The 14,755-nt window shown below is 42.4% G+C and overlaps 1 protein-coding gene and 1 long non-coding RNA gene across 7 annotated transcripts in view; one reads left to right on the top strand and one right to left on the bottom strand.

The window, feature by feature from the left end:
* Positions 1-371: 371 nt before the first annotated feature.
* The window catches only part of KCNC1 (potassium voltage-gated channel subfamily C member 1), a 122,834-nt gene continuing 108,450 nt past the window's right edge, over positions 372-14,755 (top strand). For 3 of the 6 annotated variants that reach the window (XM_033061816.2, XM_033061812.2, XM_033061815.1), the window contains exon 1: positions 680-1,413. In XM_033061816.2, the coding sequence (XP_032917707.1) occupies positions 844-1,413 (570 nt within the window). In that variant the 5' untranslated portion in view covers positions 680-843. Of the gene's footprint in view, positions 1,414-14,755 lie in introns of all 6 variants that reach the window. The other 3 variants (XM_033061817.2, XM_033061811.2, XM_033061814.2) reach the window with 3 other exon arrangements.
* On the bottom strand, positions 5,456-14,486 carry LOC116997312. The gene is made up of 4 exons (XR_004418164.1): positions 14,229-14,486; positions 12,621-12,700; positions 11,910-12,014; positions 5,456-5,515 (listed from the first exon to the last, which is right to left on the bottom strand). It is a non-coding gene; the product is annotated as an uncharacterized LOC116997312 (long non-coding RNA).

Here is a 14,755-nt window from a genome sequence, read left to right as displayed (position 1 = left end):
GCGCGGGGCGGAGGGCGCTGTCCGCGCAGCCCCGTCCCGGAGCGGGGAGCGCGTCCCGGAGCGCCGGGAGCGGGGGGCGCGGCCCGCGCTAGCACCGGGCGGGAGCGGCGCCTGCGCGGCCGTGCCCGGCGGCGGGCGGGCTGCACCGAGCGGCTCGGCAGCGGCGGCGGCGGGAGGAGCAGCGGGAGGGGCAGCGGGAGGGGCAGCGGCAGCGCCGCGGGTCCCGCCGCCCGCACCGGCAAGCGCTCGACCCGGGCCGGCCGGGCGCAGGGGCGGAGGCGGCGGGAGCGCGGCGCTGTCCCTTCAGCACCGGCGGCGCCCCCGGCCCCGCTCCGCCGGGAGGGGCGCGGGCACAGCCCCGCGTTCCCCGCGGGGGCTGCAGCCAGCACCGGCGCCCCGCAGCCCCGCGCACCTGTGGGCAGCGCTGGTGCCGTGATTTTTCTTCCCCCCCCCCTTTTTTTTTTTCCTTTTTTTTTTTTTTTTTTTTCCCTTGTGCTTTTGGCCACGTCCAACCAGGGAAAGGCCCTCCCCCTCCGGCACCGCAGCGCCCGCGCTCCCGGAGCATGGCCCCCCCTGCCCCTGCCCCTCCGCCGCGGCTGCAGCTGCCGCGGACCCCGAGCGTCTGACTCCAGACGGAGGCGGCGCAGCGCCGGGAGCCACCGCCACCGGCATCGCCTCGGAGCGGCCCCGGGGGAGCGGGGCTGGCCGGGGCCCCTCGCCCCCGCGGGCCCGGAGCGGGGCTCGGCTTAGGCACCGACTGCCGCCGAGCAGCCGTCCCCTGACGGGCTTGCTGCCTGCCGTGCTTGCTTGGATGAGTCTGCGACATGCCTAATAAGAGACGAGATGGGCCAGGGCGACGAGAGCGACCGCATTGTGATCAACGTGGGAGGGACTAGGCACCAGACTTACCGCAGCACCCTGCGCACCCTGCCCGGCACGCGGCTGGCCTGGATCGCTGAGCCCGATGCCCACAGCCACTTTGACTATGACCCCCGCACGGATGAGTTTTTCTTTGACCGGCACCCGGGCGTCTTCGCCCACATCCTGAATTACTACCGCACTGGCAAGCTGCACTGCCCCGCGGACGTGTGCGGGCCCCTGTATGAGGAGGAGCTGGCCTTCTGGGGCATCGATGAGACCGATGTGGAGCCCTGCTGTTGGATGACCTACCGGCAGCATCGCGACGCCGAAGAGGCTCTGGACAGCTTTGGTGGGGCGCCCCTGGATAGCAGTGCTGAGGACGGAGACATAGATGGCACCGGAGACTCTGGTGATGGTGAAGATGAGCTGGAGATGACAAAACGCCTAGCACTTAGTGACTCCCCAGATGGCAGGTCTGGGGGCTTCTGGAGACGGTGGCAGCCCCGCATCTGGGCACTCTTTGAGGATCCCTACTCCTCCAGATATGCAAGGGTAAGCCATGCAATCAGCACCCTCACCAAAACACTCAAACGTCCCTGCGGTCCCAGCATCACCAGGGCTCTCTCTGCTGTCACAGCATCCATGTGTGTGGCCACACAAAAATGATACAGGGTCTATGGGGATGTAACCTGCCCTCTCAACAGGCCCCATGCACGGAGAACAAGTAGACACCAAGGCCTGAGCTTGTGTACTCAGATGTGGGCCTCCAGAAACCCTTATTTTCTAATAGGCTCCTAAAACCGCTAGAACAGCTTGGGGCAGGGTCACAGTCATGGGCCAGAGAGGTCTCCAGTTAATTTCCCTCTATGCATAGATTTTTACAGGCAGACATCCCCCAGTAAAGAGAGACACCTTGTCCAGCCCTCTTACCAGGCAGCTAATGGCTCTCTCCCCTTTACGAGATGGAGAAAGAATTATGGGAGCAGGCAGTCCCAGCGGTACCAGGGGATTTGGAGAGTTTCAGCCTGGACTGGAAAGGGAGTCAGTGCCCTTCTCTTTTCTCTTACATACCAAGTTAAATATTTATGAACATGCTTCTCTGAAAATGGGTAATTCAGCTGCTCACTCTGTGTCTTTTTCCCTGGTGGGAAGTGCAAAATATTAATCAGGGGAAAGGGTTTCATTCATGCAGAAGGGACACTGTGCTTGACAGGTTTCTTGCCGGCTACTGAAGGACAGCTCCTCCCCTCCTGGTGCCTGCGGTTGTTTTGGAAAGGGAATGCACTCTGGTGCAGTTCACAGCATAGGTGTGGATAAAAATGGTGTGTAATAGTCATCCGACTCCTTTAGGTAGGCACCTCCTCATGCTATGAGGATAATTACATTAATTAGGACCTGATTCTGCTCCTGAAATCAAAAGTACTGAAAACATTTGTTTCAGGAACAGCAGCAGGGTTAACTCCCAAGATAGTCAATTTGATAACTAGGGAAACAGATAAGGAAATTGGTTGGCATAGGTTTTACTCTTAAATGTACCTTTGTTACAGCTTAATTGCTGCCAGCCCTCGGTAGGGATGAGTGGTGCTTTGGTGGGGGAGGGTGATCTGTGTTCCTGAGAAGGATCAAAGAAGTGAGATCAAATTAGGGAGAAAATTGGATGGATGGATGGAGGAGGAAAGAGAATTGGAAATGCAAGGAGCAGGGAGAGAGGAGCTGGCCGTGTATGAATGGGTGGTGGAATAGCAGCTGCCGGAGACTTGGTCTGAGCAGAGATCTCCAGCAGGGAGACACCAGGTCTGCAAACTGAATGAATGGGGAAAGCTGGAGCAGAGCCTGGAGTTATGTCTTGCTGCATTTGTAAAGATTCTTGTTTGCATACCCTTTGGAGACTCCCTTCCTGAACAAAGGAGTTCATATTTTAAATTAATTCCTTTAAACAGCATGGAGGATAAAGGAATAATAGAATAGGAGGATAAAGGAATAATAGAATATTTACCACAAGATGGAAAGATGATGCCGTTGTATTCAGCTTTCAGATCCCTGATTTCTGCTGAGGGAATGTGGAAAGGGGAAGGCAAGGCTGGAGAGTATCCTTCAAAATGCTTGGTTTCCATTAATCGAGTCCAGTGTTAGCAGGAGATCTGAGCAGCAGATCTCTCTGGTACCCAGGAATCTGTTGGTAAAACACATTTCAAGTGAAAGTAATGTGCTTGTTTAAGATTTTGGGAAGTGGTTCAAAAGCCAAATGGATAATGTTGTCCCAGTTAAAAGGATACAGAGGTTAAAACACCCTTTTGCTTGGAAGCATTAAGATATTTTAAGAGAAGACAAAAATTTACAACCAATATTAGGAGCCTTTGTGATGCACAGGCTGGAATTCTAGAAGGATATAAATTCTCTAAGGGTATTTCCATTTAGCAATAGGTGTTTTATAAAATTATTTGGGTTTGCTGAGGATTTTTTTTAGTGGATGATGTACCATTTATTCACAATCACTTGTAAATACCTGTTTGAATTCAACTCCTGATTTACCTCTAACTTGTTCTTTCCGTAAAGAATTGTTAAAATTAGATAAATAGGAGTACACTGAATATTTTGTGGGCTAAATATGATTCTTTAACTTGTATCTATGGAGACGTAGACCACATGCATTAATATTTTGCATGAAGGAAGATGGCTTTCCTCATCAACACATGCACACACTGCCCATTAAGAAGACATTATAAGACACTTAACATTTCCTAATAAAAGCCATACTTTATGGTTATGGATGTAAAAAGAGATGGGAGCTTGATTTATGCTCCTGTAACCTAACACAGACAGTGCAAAAATACCTGAAGCTCACAGTATCTAATTTATAGTAAAATAATTGATAACATCATTAACAAGTGACTGGTATATTAAGGTAATCATTGGTAGAGTCAGGCAACAAATCCACCGTTACCCCACTTCTAATTGAATGTGCTACTCTCAGTTACAAACTGCAACTCAATTGTGGATCTAAAAATCTAAATTCACATTGCCATTTTGTCAAAAAAAAAAAAAAATCACAAAATTTTCTCTTCCTAAATGGAACTGGGATCTGTATAAGGGTGGTTATTATATATCTTTGACATTTACATATGGCACCAAAATGCATATCAAAATAACATCTCAGTGTAAGGATCAGTTTACATAACCATTATAGTGTTACATTTGGGCAAGTAAAAGGAATACAGTCTCTGAATATTAAGGTCAGATGAAAATCTGCATGTCTGTATAAAGCAAGATTCTCTGGACTGTATCTGGTATGCTAGACCAGTGAATGTTTAGGAACTGTCTATGAAAAGCTCAGCATTTACTCAAATCTAGCCATTCCTGGAGAATTTTGATGGACACTGCTTGCAAATACAAGTACATCTGACTGTTTTGCTTCAACTGCACCTGACTCATACTAAATTACTTCTGATCTCGTTGTAGACAGCCAGGGAAGACTGGAAGTGCATTTGGGTATATTAGGCAAAATCAGCTAACTCTGCAAATTTTGTTTATTTCTTAACTTACTTGGATTAAGCAAAGCTCCTAGTCACTAATCATTTGTCGTTAGGTGCAACAGTCAACAATTGCTTGTTAAAACGATAGTGGATGATTTTAATTAATTTCAAGTTTTCTCCATGCTAATTTCTTAATAATGTAGTTCTTTCTAAAAAGAGAAAGTGCTTCAAAAATTGCATTATCTTTTGTATCTGTAATAAGAAAAGATAGTTTGTTTCAAATGACAGACTGCCTTAGACACCTATCTTAGTAAGATAAACAGGTATTACACTTCTCCCTAACCTAAGGAATCCACATCAGGATATCACAGGCAAAGACTGGTGCCTGGAGATCTGAGCAGAGTAACAAAAGGGGATGGAAAAGATCCAGGAGGATTGTCAAAAGCATCTGTCCAGACAGCTAAATATCACTTCACACACTTAAATGATGTTTCTTTGAAGCTCATTAGATCTGTCTCTTTGCATCATCCGAAAACTTGGTAAATTTATTTTTCCTAAGTAGGCACAAAGGGAGAAATAGAGTCAGCCAGAAAGCTATGATAAAGCAGCAGAGAGTTACATTGGAGTAGAGTGCCCTCTGTGCTTACTAGACTTCACAGGTCCCTCGTGTGAAAAATATTTTCTTGGCATCCTCTCTCCAGACATATTTATGTCTGGTCATGCTGTTCTTCCACTAGTAAAGCTCCCACTGACTTCCTGGGGAGTTTGGCCTGCAGGTATCTAACATATTTGTAACATATTTATTCCCCTTCCTCCTCCTCCTTCACAGCAGGTTAAGGTTGTGTTTGTGTTAATTCCCATTCCTTGGGTTACTCAGTGTTTGGGAATGAGGAGCTTTCAGTTGAGATGGTGCACTACTGCTCACACTCAAATTGGACAGTTAAACTTTATTAATGAACTCTCAGGAAAGCTTTTGTAGTCCTTCCAAATAAACATTTTTACTGTTTTTAAATAAAAGCTGGTTAGGGTCCTATGGAAAGTCCTCAACAGCTTGACTTGCAATCCTGGCATATGCTGTACCACTTTGATCTGTAAGAGGAAAAGCAAAACTCTCACTCACCCGTCCTGCAGAAGAATCTTCTTTCCTCAGTGGGTGACTTTTGAAGGACGAGTTTCTGACACTGAGAAGGAGACAGAAAAAAGGATAATGGTAAAGAGATGAGAAAAAGATATTCCTTAGGAATTTCTTCCATCTTTCTTTTGTACATTCAAGACCAATCTTGCTGTGTTCATTTAAACTGATTTTTGTCTACATAAAGTACAACTCATAGGTGTAAACAGGCTTATTGGATCCCAGCTCCTGAATAACCACACTGTCTTGAGGATTAGAGGCTGGGGTGATTCTGCTCACTCCTTACCCCTGGCCAGCACGGCTTAGGTCAGGAATTGAGGCAGATATCAGGGAATGGGAACAGATACTCCTCATTCTTCACAAGGGGAGCTTATTCCACAGATGTGTGATGGGAGATATGCTTGGCACAGGAGAGTTCCACAGTGGTCTGGAGACTCCCACCGAGCACGAGCAGACAGGGACACAGGGGATGAGAGCTGCCCCACTCTCTTTACCCTCCACAGGGAGGGCTTCACAAGGTCCCCATGGAGCTGCTCTGCCACCCTAAGCGTTTCTGGAAGGTGTCTCCTGCAGAGGCATATCTAATCCTGCAAAGCTGGCCGCAGGAATTCTCACCATATACTTTGACAATTAACAAGACAGCCTAATTTTAACTGCACGCTGCATTACAGCTCTGGAAAAATGAGAATCTTTCCACATCAAATGAGGTTTCCCTTGCACTAGTAGTACAATGGAATTACAGACATCTATTAAACTACCATTCTATCATTCATTATTAATACAGTTCCTAAAATTCCATTTTATTCCCATTTTCTCCCATCAAGGAACATGTTACTGCAAATCCTTATATAACCCACTAGTGAGCATGGTAGTCTTCTCTGCATCCTGACCAAAGAAACCTTTGCAATGCCAGTTAGAAAGTGTTCATTGCTCCAAGTCCCACATCCAGTCCCTATCAAATTGGTCATGGTGGGAGCGGGTACACAAGTAACTCCTGGGAATTGTCTGTCCAACCTCGGAAGTGATATGTTTTTAAACTAACACACACACAGAGAATTAAAAATATCATAACAGCCATGCAGAATCATGACTTCACCAGTTTGAGCTGTTCAGAAACACACAGGAAGAGATGATGTCTGCCCAGAAAATCTTACAATCTCTTTGAAGTCACGATCTCACAGGGAGATGAGAGAGATGATGTTACCCACCTGACAATTCCATGGCTGCCTAGTACAGACTTAAAGTCCTTGAATCCAAACTGCTTTTTTTTTAAATCTATTTGCCTATTTCCAATTTTATTTCTATTATTCTAAAACCTTAAAAAAGAACAGCATCTGTTGCCATTTTATTTTTTTTTAATGTCACTTAATTTTAATGTTTCTAGGTTACAAAATTTACTTCATTTAGCCAAGGCTGTGATTGTATGGATCATACCATCATATGCATACACATATATATGCCTTCCTATTGCTGCCACCTCCTACGATGCTGAGTGGGATTTCCATATGAGGAAGGACTACAAAATTAAACCACCCCAAAATATTTCTGCAGAAGTAACCGTGGTGCCACTGAAATCAACATGAATTTGGTGGCTGGGTTCAAAAAGATATTTGGTCCCTTCTCTGTTTAATCCATCCCTATGTACCTTCAGGTTTTTTCTTTGTCCTTCTCCTGACATTTGCTATTTTGGTTTTGGTTAGGGCAAAAAAGGCAAGAAAATACTGTTGGTCTGTCATGAGGCAAAGGATAAAAAGATCAGTGGATCAATTATAATATTTCTATTTTAGAACTGCTCACAGAAATGTGGTATATTATACTATACCTAAGAAAACTATTTTCCCATCTTGTTCTTCTCTTCTGCTGTGCAACCTAGTGTTTAACAGTATTTGTCTTCCTTATTTGTAAAAATGCATGTAGGTAGTACTTTAGTAAAGTCTATACATACTGCCTTTCTCTTAACATAAGGAGAGATGTTAGCAAATCAGCAACAGAGGGCCCAGCCTTACTGTTATTGAAACTCAGCCAAAATTGCCACCAGCTTCAAGGATAGAAATGAATTTTCCTGCAGTACAGTTCAGGATAAGAAATTAATTGCTGTGTACTGCTTTTTTTAATAGACACAGCGCATATTTCCATTCCAAAGCACTAAAGTGCAATAGATCTTAGCAATTTATTAGGAGCATACATATTCAAATACATGTGTTCATAATCTTTTAAAGACATAAGCATCTTTAGCACACTGCATCAAAACATAGAGCTCTAATTCTGACAAAGCTCATCATGATCTTATTGGCATTTTTTACTGCGAAGGACTGTAGAATACATTCCCCCTTTAAACCACATGACTTCAATTAGTGTTCAACTAAACCATATCCAAGCACTTTGTTTCATAATAAAAGAGCAAGCAGGGGAATTCAGATTGAAAAATTGGGCCCTAACTGATAATCAAGTGTGTAATTCTTTCTCATGCAAATACAGATGGCAAAACTGAGTTTCCATTTTGTATAAGCTTGATCTTATGAAATTTCAGTGAGTTCTTGGGGTATAAGACAGATAGAAAGGCCATTTTGAGATCTTTGCAATTGTCTTACAATTAGCTTCTCAGTTACTATATGCTGAATTTGATCTGAGGAAAGAACAGTTTAGAAGGCTGACTTGGCTTTCCCTGCTGAATATTGAATTACACAAATATGTGATTCACTCCAAATGGTACACAGAAGCGGTAGGATCGGATGAAATCACAGAAATCTATGAATCCATGGAGAACCACCTCCCCCCCCTGGAATATAAACCAAATGCTGTCATTTCTAGAATAATTTTTACATCTCTCCTGTGCTCACTAAGTAACCAGATTTTGCTATCTTCACTCCTACTCCTGTAGTGATAGCTTACTCCAGGAATATCCCGGTTTCCGTCAGACTCAGAACAAGGTACCTCCCAGCACGAGTAAAGGTGAAAGGACCAGGCCCTAATTGATTTTAATTTCTTTCTGATAAGCTTTATAAAATGTAACAGAGACGCTAATAAATCATGCAATAAAAATTATGAATAAATCGCAGGCCAAGGCTTTTTGCAGTGATTGCTTATGATGTAAGACCCTTTAATGACAGTAAGTTAAAATTGCATTGTAATGGCCTTTTGTAAATGCAATAAATCTCAGGTTTCAGTGCACTGCAGACAGGCAGCTATGTGTGTGCTGCACATGAGCTACCAACACAGGCACACACTGCTGGCACACACTTATGTAATTATGTTGATACTTCAGGAGCAGCAGCAAATCTCAGCACTGCTAGGTTTACTTTGAAAAATCCTGGGTCAGGACCACTGAGGTGTTGTGACATCAAGAAATAGCTTAAAATATCATACTGACTTTTTACTTGCAAACCTGGGAGAGAATGTCCCTTTTAAGAAGCAATAAAATGGAGTATTTGGTTTTAAATAGAAAAGGCAAAGCCTGTTGCTACCGAGTCTTATAATTTTCAGAGGCAAATGCAAGTTAAAACATACATTTTCATCTGCACAACCAAACTGATCTTTTTCTGAATTTCCTTGATCATCTACCCATTCACCAAAAAAAATTAACTGGATGCAGAGATACATCAACAGTTACTTAATAACTACTTGTTTCAACCGCGGCAGAGTTTCTCTTGCTGCCCACCCTTGCCCTCAAAAAACTTACTCTAAAATACAGAAAGATCTGGTCTGCTTGAGTTGCTTATCATTTAACATACCTAAGAAATGTAGCTGCAGATTTCCCTTGAAAATTCACTCCAATACCCCTGTTCTATTTTTCATTTTGGATTTCTTGCAGTTTTCATTACACCGGATCAATTGACAGGTACAGATGGTGGAGGCCAGTCCTGTGATTTATCCAGTTATTAATTCAATTAAAACCTTCAGTCATAATGTTTCAGACTTGATAACAGACTTGAAAACAAAATGAATAGGAAGAAGTCTCTAAAATGCTGAGCACCTACAACCTCCAGCAGAAGGGAGGTCATGTCCTAGAGCAGGAAAGGACACAGGCAAGAAGCGAACAGACCATCACTAAAATTCCACCCCACCTTGTAGGGCTGTGGTCCCAACTACCACTGATTTTAGTGGGATCCAACCAGAGACGCATGCACACCTATTTCAGGTAAGATTTTTCAGGACGAGGACAATTGTGTAATTGCCACAACACAATGCTAAAGGGCTTGCCTTCATAGCAGCCTTTGATCTCTACTCTAAAAACACCACAACATGATCTCAGCCACATTGTGCTATTCCCGTTTCCCTTTTTAGCATGGATCTCCCCTTCGCTTCTAGTGTGGAGTTCTGCAAGAAATCTAGTGACAGTACATCTTAGCACTTCTGGGGAATGTGTCCCGCATAATGCAGAACTGATTTTAACTCAGGCTTTTTCCGTAAAGCACTTGTAAGGACAAACCAAGAACAACCTGACTGTGCTGTGATAGCTCAACCAATACCCAGACTGAGGCAACTGCTGTGGGGTGGTGTTGGATTTGCTGGTTTTGGGGCAGTAGCAGATCACCTTAGGTCAGAATGTTGCTTAAGTGATACTGAAATTTAGTGTTCTGTTGTTTAGCATTCAGCTGATAGGAGTTCACTGTCCTACCAAGAAGTCCCTGAGGTGCTAAGGATTTTATTAAAAGACCTAATGTAAATTTCAAAACTGTATAGATTACTTAAAATGTTAGTTATGTCTAAGCAGCAGGAAATCAATAGTGCAAAAGTGCATTCACTGTTCTAAAGAAAGCATCTTTTGGAGAACCTGCTCTACTAAGCAAAGAAGATCAGTTCTCACTGTATCTTGTGGCATGGACTACAGGCAAATAAAAAGTTTGAAATTCAGTAAAAATTCTATAGCATCTTCAACTCCAAACCACAAATTCATCTTCATGTCCGTATTACCATCAGCTATAGGAATGCCTAAAACTGTGCATTTACTGTTCTCAAAGGATATCTTGGTTGGGACAGCAGGGTAAGCCTTTTTTCTTACTAGGTGACTTTTGACATTCATTCAGAACATTCCCACATGTTCTCAGACGAGTACAGAAACCTACACAGTGAAAATTTATTAGAAAGCAAAAAACAAAACCCTAGAAAAGCCCCCAAACCCGAGATTTGGACAAAAGATTGCAAGCAACTGAATTAATGCAGTTTATGGAGTGAGCATTCGTTAGAAGACCTGACCAAAGCCCTACTTGCTTGCCTATGTTAGCTCTGAAGGATCCTCTCAGGAGGAGCATCTGCAGCATGCCAATAGTGCAAAGGCAGGACACACACTTTTAGCTCAGCAAATGAACATTTGCAATGGGCTCAAGCACACAAACACCACATTTTATCAGCTCAGTATGGCACATCATTTGGGTATGTTTCAGCCCCTCTCATTTTCTACGAATTTTACTGTGTGTGAAATCATACAAGATGTTCAATCTTAGTATGCCATTTTCAAAATAGAAAACCAAAATTTCTCAGGTTTCTTGCTTTTCACTTTTCCCTCTCTCCCTTACTATATGTTTATTTCAGTAGCTAGCACAATAGAGTTATAATTTCTGTGACACCTCTAAATGCTTGTACTATAAAAAAAGCAAGTCGACAGCATCTAAGGGAAGGCTTTACACTATACTCAGATGTAGTGTTTTCTAAACCAACCTGGACTGCAGCAGCAGATCACCCAAGGCTGTGATCCTTCCAAAGGTGTAGGATGTGCCTGAGCTGTGGTGGTCAGTGCACAGACAGCAGGGTTTCTCCATCACTCCTGCATCCAGGAAATCTAGCAGGCACTTCCTACTTCTGAGGGCAGACTCATGAAAGGGTGTCACCATGTGAGCTCAAAACACTAACCTTGCATTTGCAATTTTTTTAAATGCATATGAAAATCTCCCAGTGCCTACAGTGTTGTTTCTGCATGTGCCCAAAACTGCCTTAGTACTGTTGGCAGCTACCTTCTATCAAAGCCTTGTTGACGCCTATAATGTTCCTTCACTAATAGGAAAAGTCCTTTAAGTGTTCTTGCCAAGTACATGCTGAATATAAGCTGTTTTAAGTAAAAACATGAGATATTTGTAGTATGAAACAGTTCCCAGGATGCAATAATCTAGTGGCTACTGTTTTTTGCTTAGAACGTGAAATTTCAAATTTAATATTTTCCCTCAACTGCACAATTTCAAATTTTCATCTGCCTCTGCTTGGAAGCCCTCCCCACTTCACAAAGCTGCATAATCCAGGCAGTTAGTGAAGTTAATCCAATTTGCACAGCATGAGGATCACAAACTGGGAAGGTGGCAAAGCAGCATTTCCCAATAACGTGGAAGAGGCTCTGTGATAGTTCTGGGCTACAGAATTTAGAAAGATCAATAGCAGATATACGTAGTGGCATTATCAGAGATGGTCTAATGTTGGCATATGACAAGACTGGTTTTTTTATTTTCACTCACTTGTTGGAAGCCAGTTCCTGGTAGGAAATAACCATATGTTGTCCTCATGCCTTGGAGTCCAGGGTCAGCATGATGCACCATGATTTAGGGATCTCTCTGCAGCCCCTGCAGGGAAGGAATGTGCAAAATGCGCAGGAAAATAGGAGATGGTATGCAGAGTAGATGACATGCAGTATTAGAGAGGACTTTTTCACCCCAGAGCCTGAGCAGTTCTGCCATGCTGCAAAGCAAGCTCCAAAGTCACTGTGAGGACACATCACATAATTTGTTTTGAAAAGACCTACGTTTCCCAGGGCTATCAATCTGTCACCTTTCAGTCGTGCCATGGAAACACAAGCGTCCTTAAAATCTCTGAAGGCTGCCTTTTCATCAATATTTTAACATAAACAATCTTTTAATTTAAATGGAGATTGATCACTTACATTTTATTACTTTTTAATAAAAACCCATGATCATCATTAAAGGAAAATGATGTCAATAAAACTACTGCCAGGATAAATTTAACTTGGGAAAGCACTAGAACAAGTCTTTGCTAGGTCAGATCCTTTTACAGCACTTATGCTTAGTTCTGCTTTTAACAACTAACACAGAAATTATGGGCATTCTAGCTATTACATTCACTGCTTTCATGATACACTTAAAACTAGTCCAGAATCTTACTAGAAACTGTGAAGGGTATATTGTTAAATATCCCTCTCTGCTGCAACTTACCTTATATAGGAAGACTTGCCAGGGGCACTAATGAAGCGGAGAAAATTTTGCAGTTTTACCATCTGTTATCAAATAAACTCCTGCTATAACAGAAACACAATTGTATTAGAATTCAGAAGGGGAAAACATTGAAAAAAAGTATTTTCTTTCATTGTTTAAATAGCTTGGCTGCATAGTCCAAAGAACAAAATGTTTGGACGATTAATAAAACATCTCAGGACTGCTTTAATTAAAAAACAAGTTAAGCAAAAGAATAGTGATAGAGTTGAACATAACCACAACATAACAGAGAAGTATAAATAAGAAATCACATTATTCCACAGTCTTCAGGTTTAAACTTTAATTCAGGGTAACACAACCTATTTTTATATCCTACAGAAAAAAAGAAGTCAACAAAAAACCCCATTTGAAATGTGATTGTCATTGAAAAATTTTTAAAGGCTCCATCTGCACTAGCTAATACGTGATGATTGTAGAGTGCTGAAGAACTGCATCCTTCTAACCCTCTTTCCATCCTAAGTAAGGACCTTCAGGATAAAAACTCCAAAGAACACTACAATTTAGCTTCACTTATGTGCATTGGACTAAAAATGAACACTTAATATTTATGTGAATCATTGTCAGTGTCAAGTGAGATGAAGCTTATAAAAATATATCCAAATCAGGGAATGAGTTTTAAGACTCAGTGGGTAAACGTCTCTTTACGTACGGTATTATTTATAGATTTTTTTTAATCTGTTCTGTCACCTTGTCTCTTAAATTATTAGAAAGTAAGAAAGAAGGAACTACAGCAAATGTAGATGAAAGGGAAATCTTATTGGGAACTGTGGCAGGAATATGAGCAAAAGTCAGGAAGTTTAAAGCTGTTCTTTTAAGCCTCTTGCTTTCTGTATGTTCTGTATGGAAATAATTCCAGCCTATTTTGCAATTAAAGAGGCACTTTTTTTTTAACTATCTACGTGTTGAAATAGGAGGAATGGTATTTTCAAGACTCTCTGGCATCCAAAAGATTTGGTACCACATCTGAAGACAAGCTAATCACAAGCTGGTTTCAGGCATTGGGCTGAGCCTTGTCTCCATGGTCCTGTGAAGCCTTTGACGTCCTACATTAATCAAAGTCCCTTCTAGACATAAATGTTGAGCTCACCACAGCCACAACAGAAATTTCAGCATTGGATCTCAGTTTTTGTAGCTCTCTTAGTAGTCAGTGACAACTGCAGATGGTCCCTAAGTTGATCTCCAAAGGTTCTAAGCATTAAAAATTTAAAATGTCATTGTGGTAGCTTTGTACATCTATTTATCATCATCTGACAAGGAGACTGCTGGTACTAATATTGCCCTGCACCAATAAGGTTCTGTGAGTCTCAGCCATTTATGAAAATACTTGAAAAAGCTGCTACAATAAGGACAACAATAACAAAAATATGACTAGAATTTGAAGCAAGTCTTTGATAATGGAAGGCAAAATACTCAGGACAATTAGGATGCAGGTCACCTTGTAAGAAAATTCAAAGGAGCAGGGCACATCCACAAGGTTTCTGCTGGGTTCCTGCAGGCAGGGGCATGTTATATGTATTACAGGTAGGAATCTGGCGAGGTCATACTTACTTTGCTTTTGCTAGCAGGTGGAGAACTCTTCTTCAAGCTATTGGAGCCATTTCTTCCTTTATACAGGCACATTACACAACCTCTGACAAGAAATAAAACCGGGTAAAGCAGGCAGCTGCTCTCTTCCATGGGTCTATGTGGTTATGGAATACTGCACCAGGGGAATATACATCCATAGGCTTTTGCTTTGACCATTCAGGTATCATTTTTATAAGCACCAAGGTGAAGTGTTTTTTTACTCTCTTCATCCACGTAGGATTTCAACATAGCTGTGTGTCTGCTGAGAACAACACAGAGCTGTTCATTGATTTGAAGGCATTTCTTGCAGATATAAGCTTTTCCTGCTCTTGACTTCAATAGCAAGATCTAATTCAGACCAGTGAGATATTGCATCTAATATTTTCATTCTAATTGTCCTGAATCTATTTTAGAAGTGATACGTATGTGTTTACAGGCACAAGAATTGCTGCAGAGGTTTTTCTTTTATTGCTACAAGGATATCTGAGGATATTGTTCATCCCAGTAGT

Source organism: Catharus ustulatus, chromosome 6 (assembly GCF_009819885.2).
Source record: "Catharus ustulatus isolate bCatUst1 chromosome 6, bCatUst1.pri.v2, whole genome shotgun sequence".
NCBI lineage: Eukaryota > Metazoa > Chordata > Aves > Passeriformes > Turdidae > Catharus > Catharus ustulatus.
This window is presented reverse-complemented; position numbering and strand designations above follow the sequence as displayed.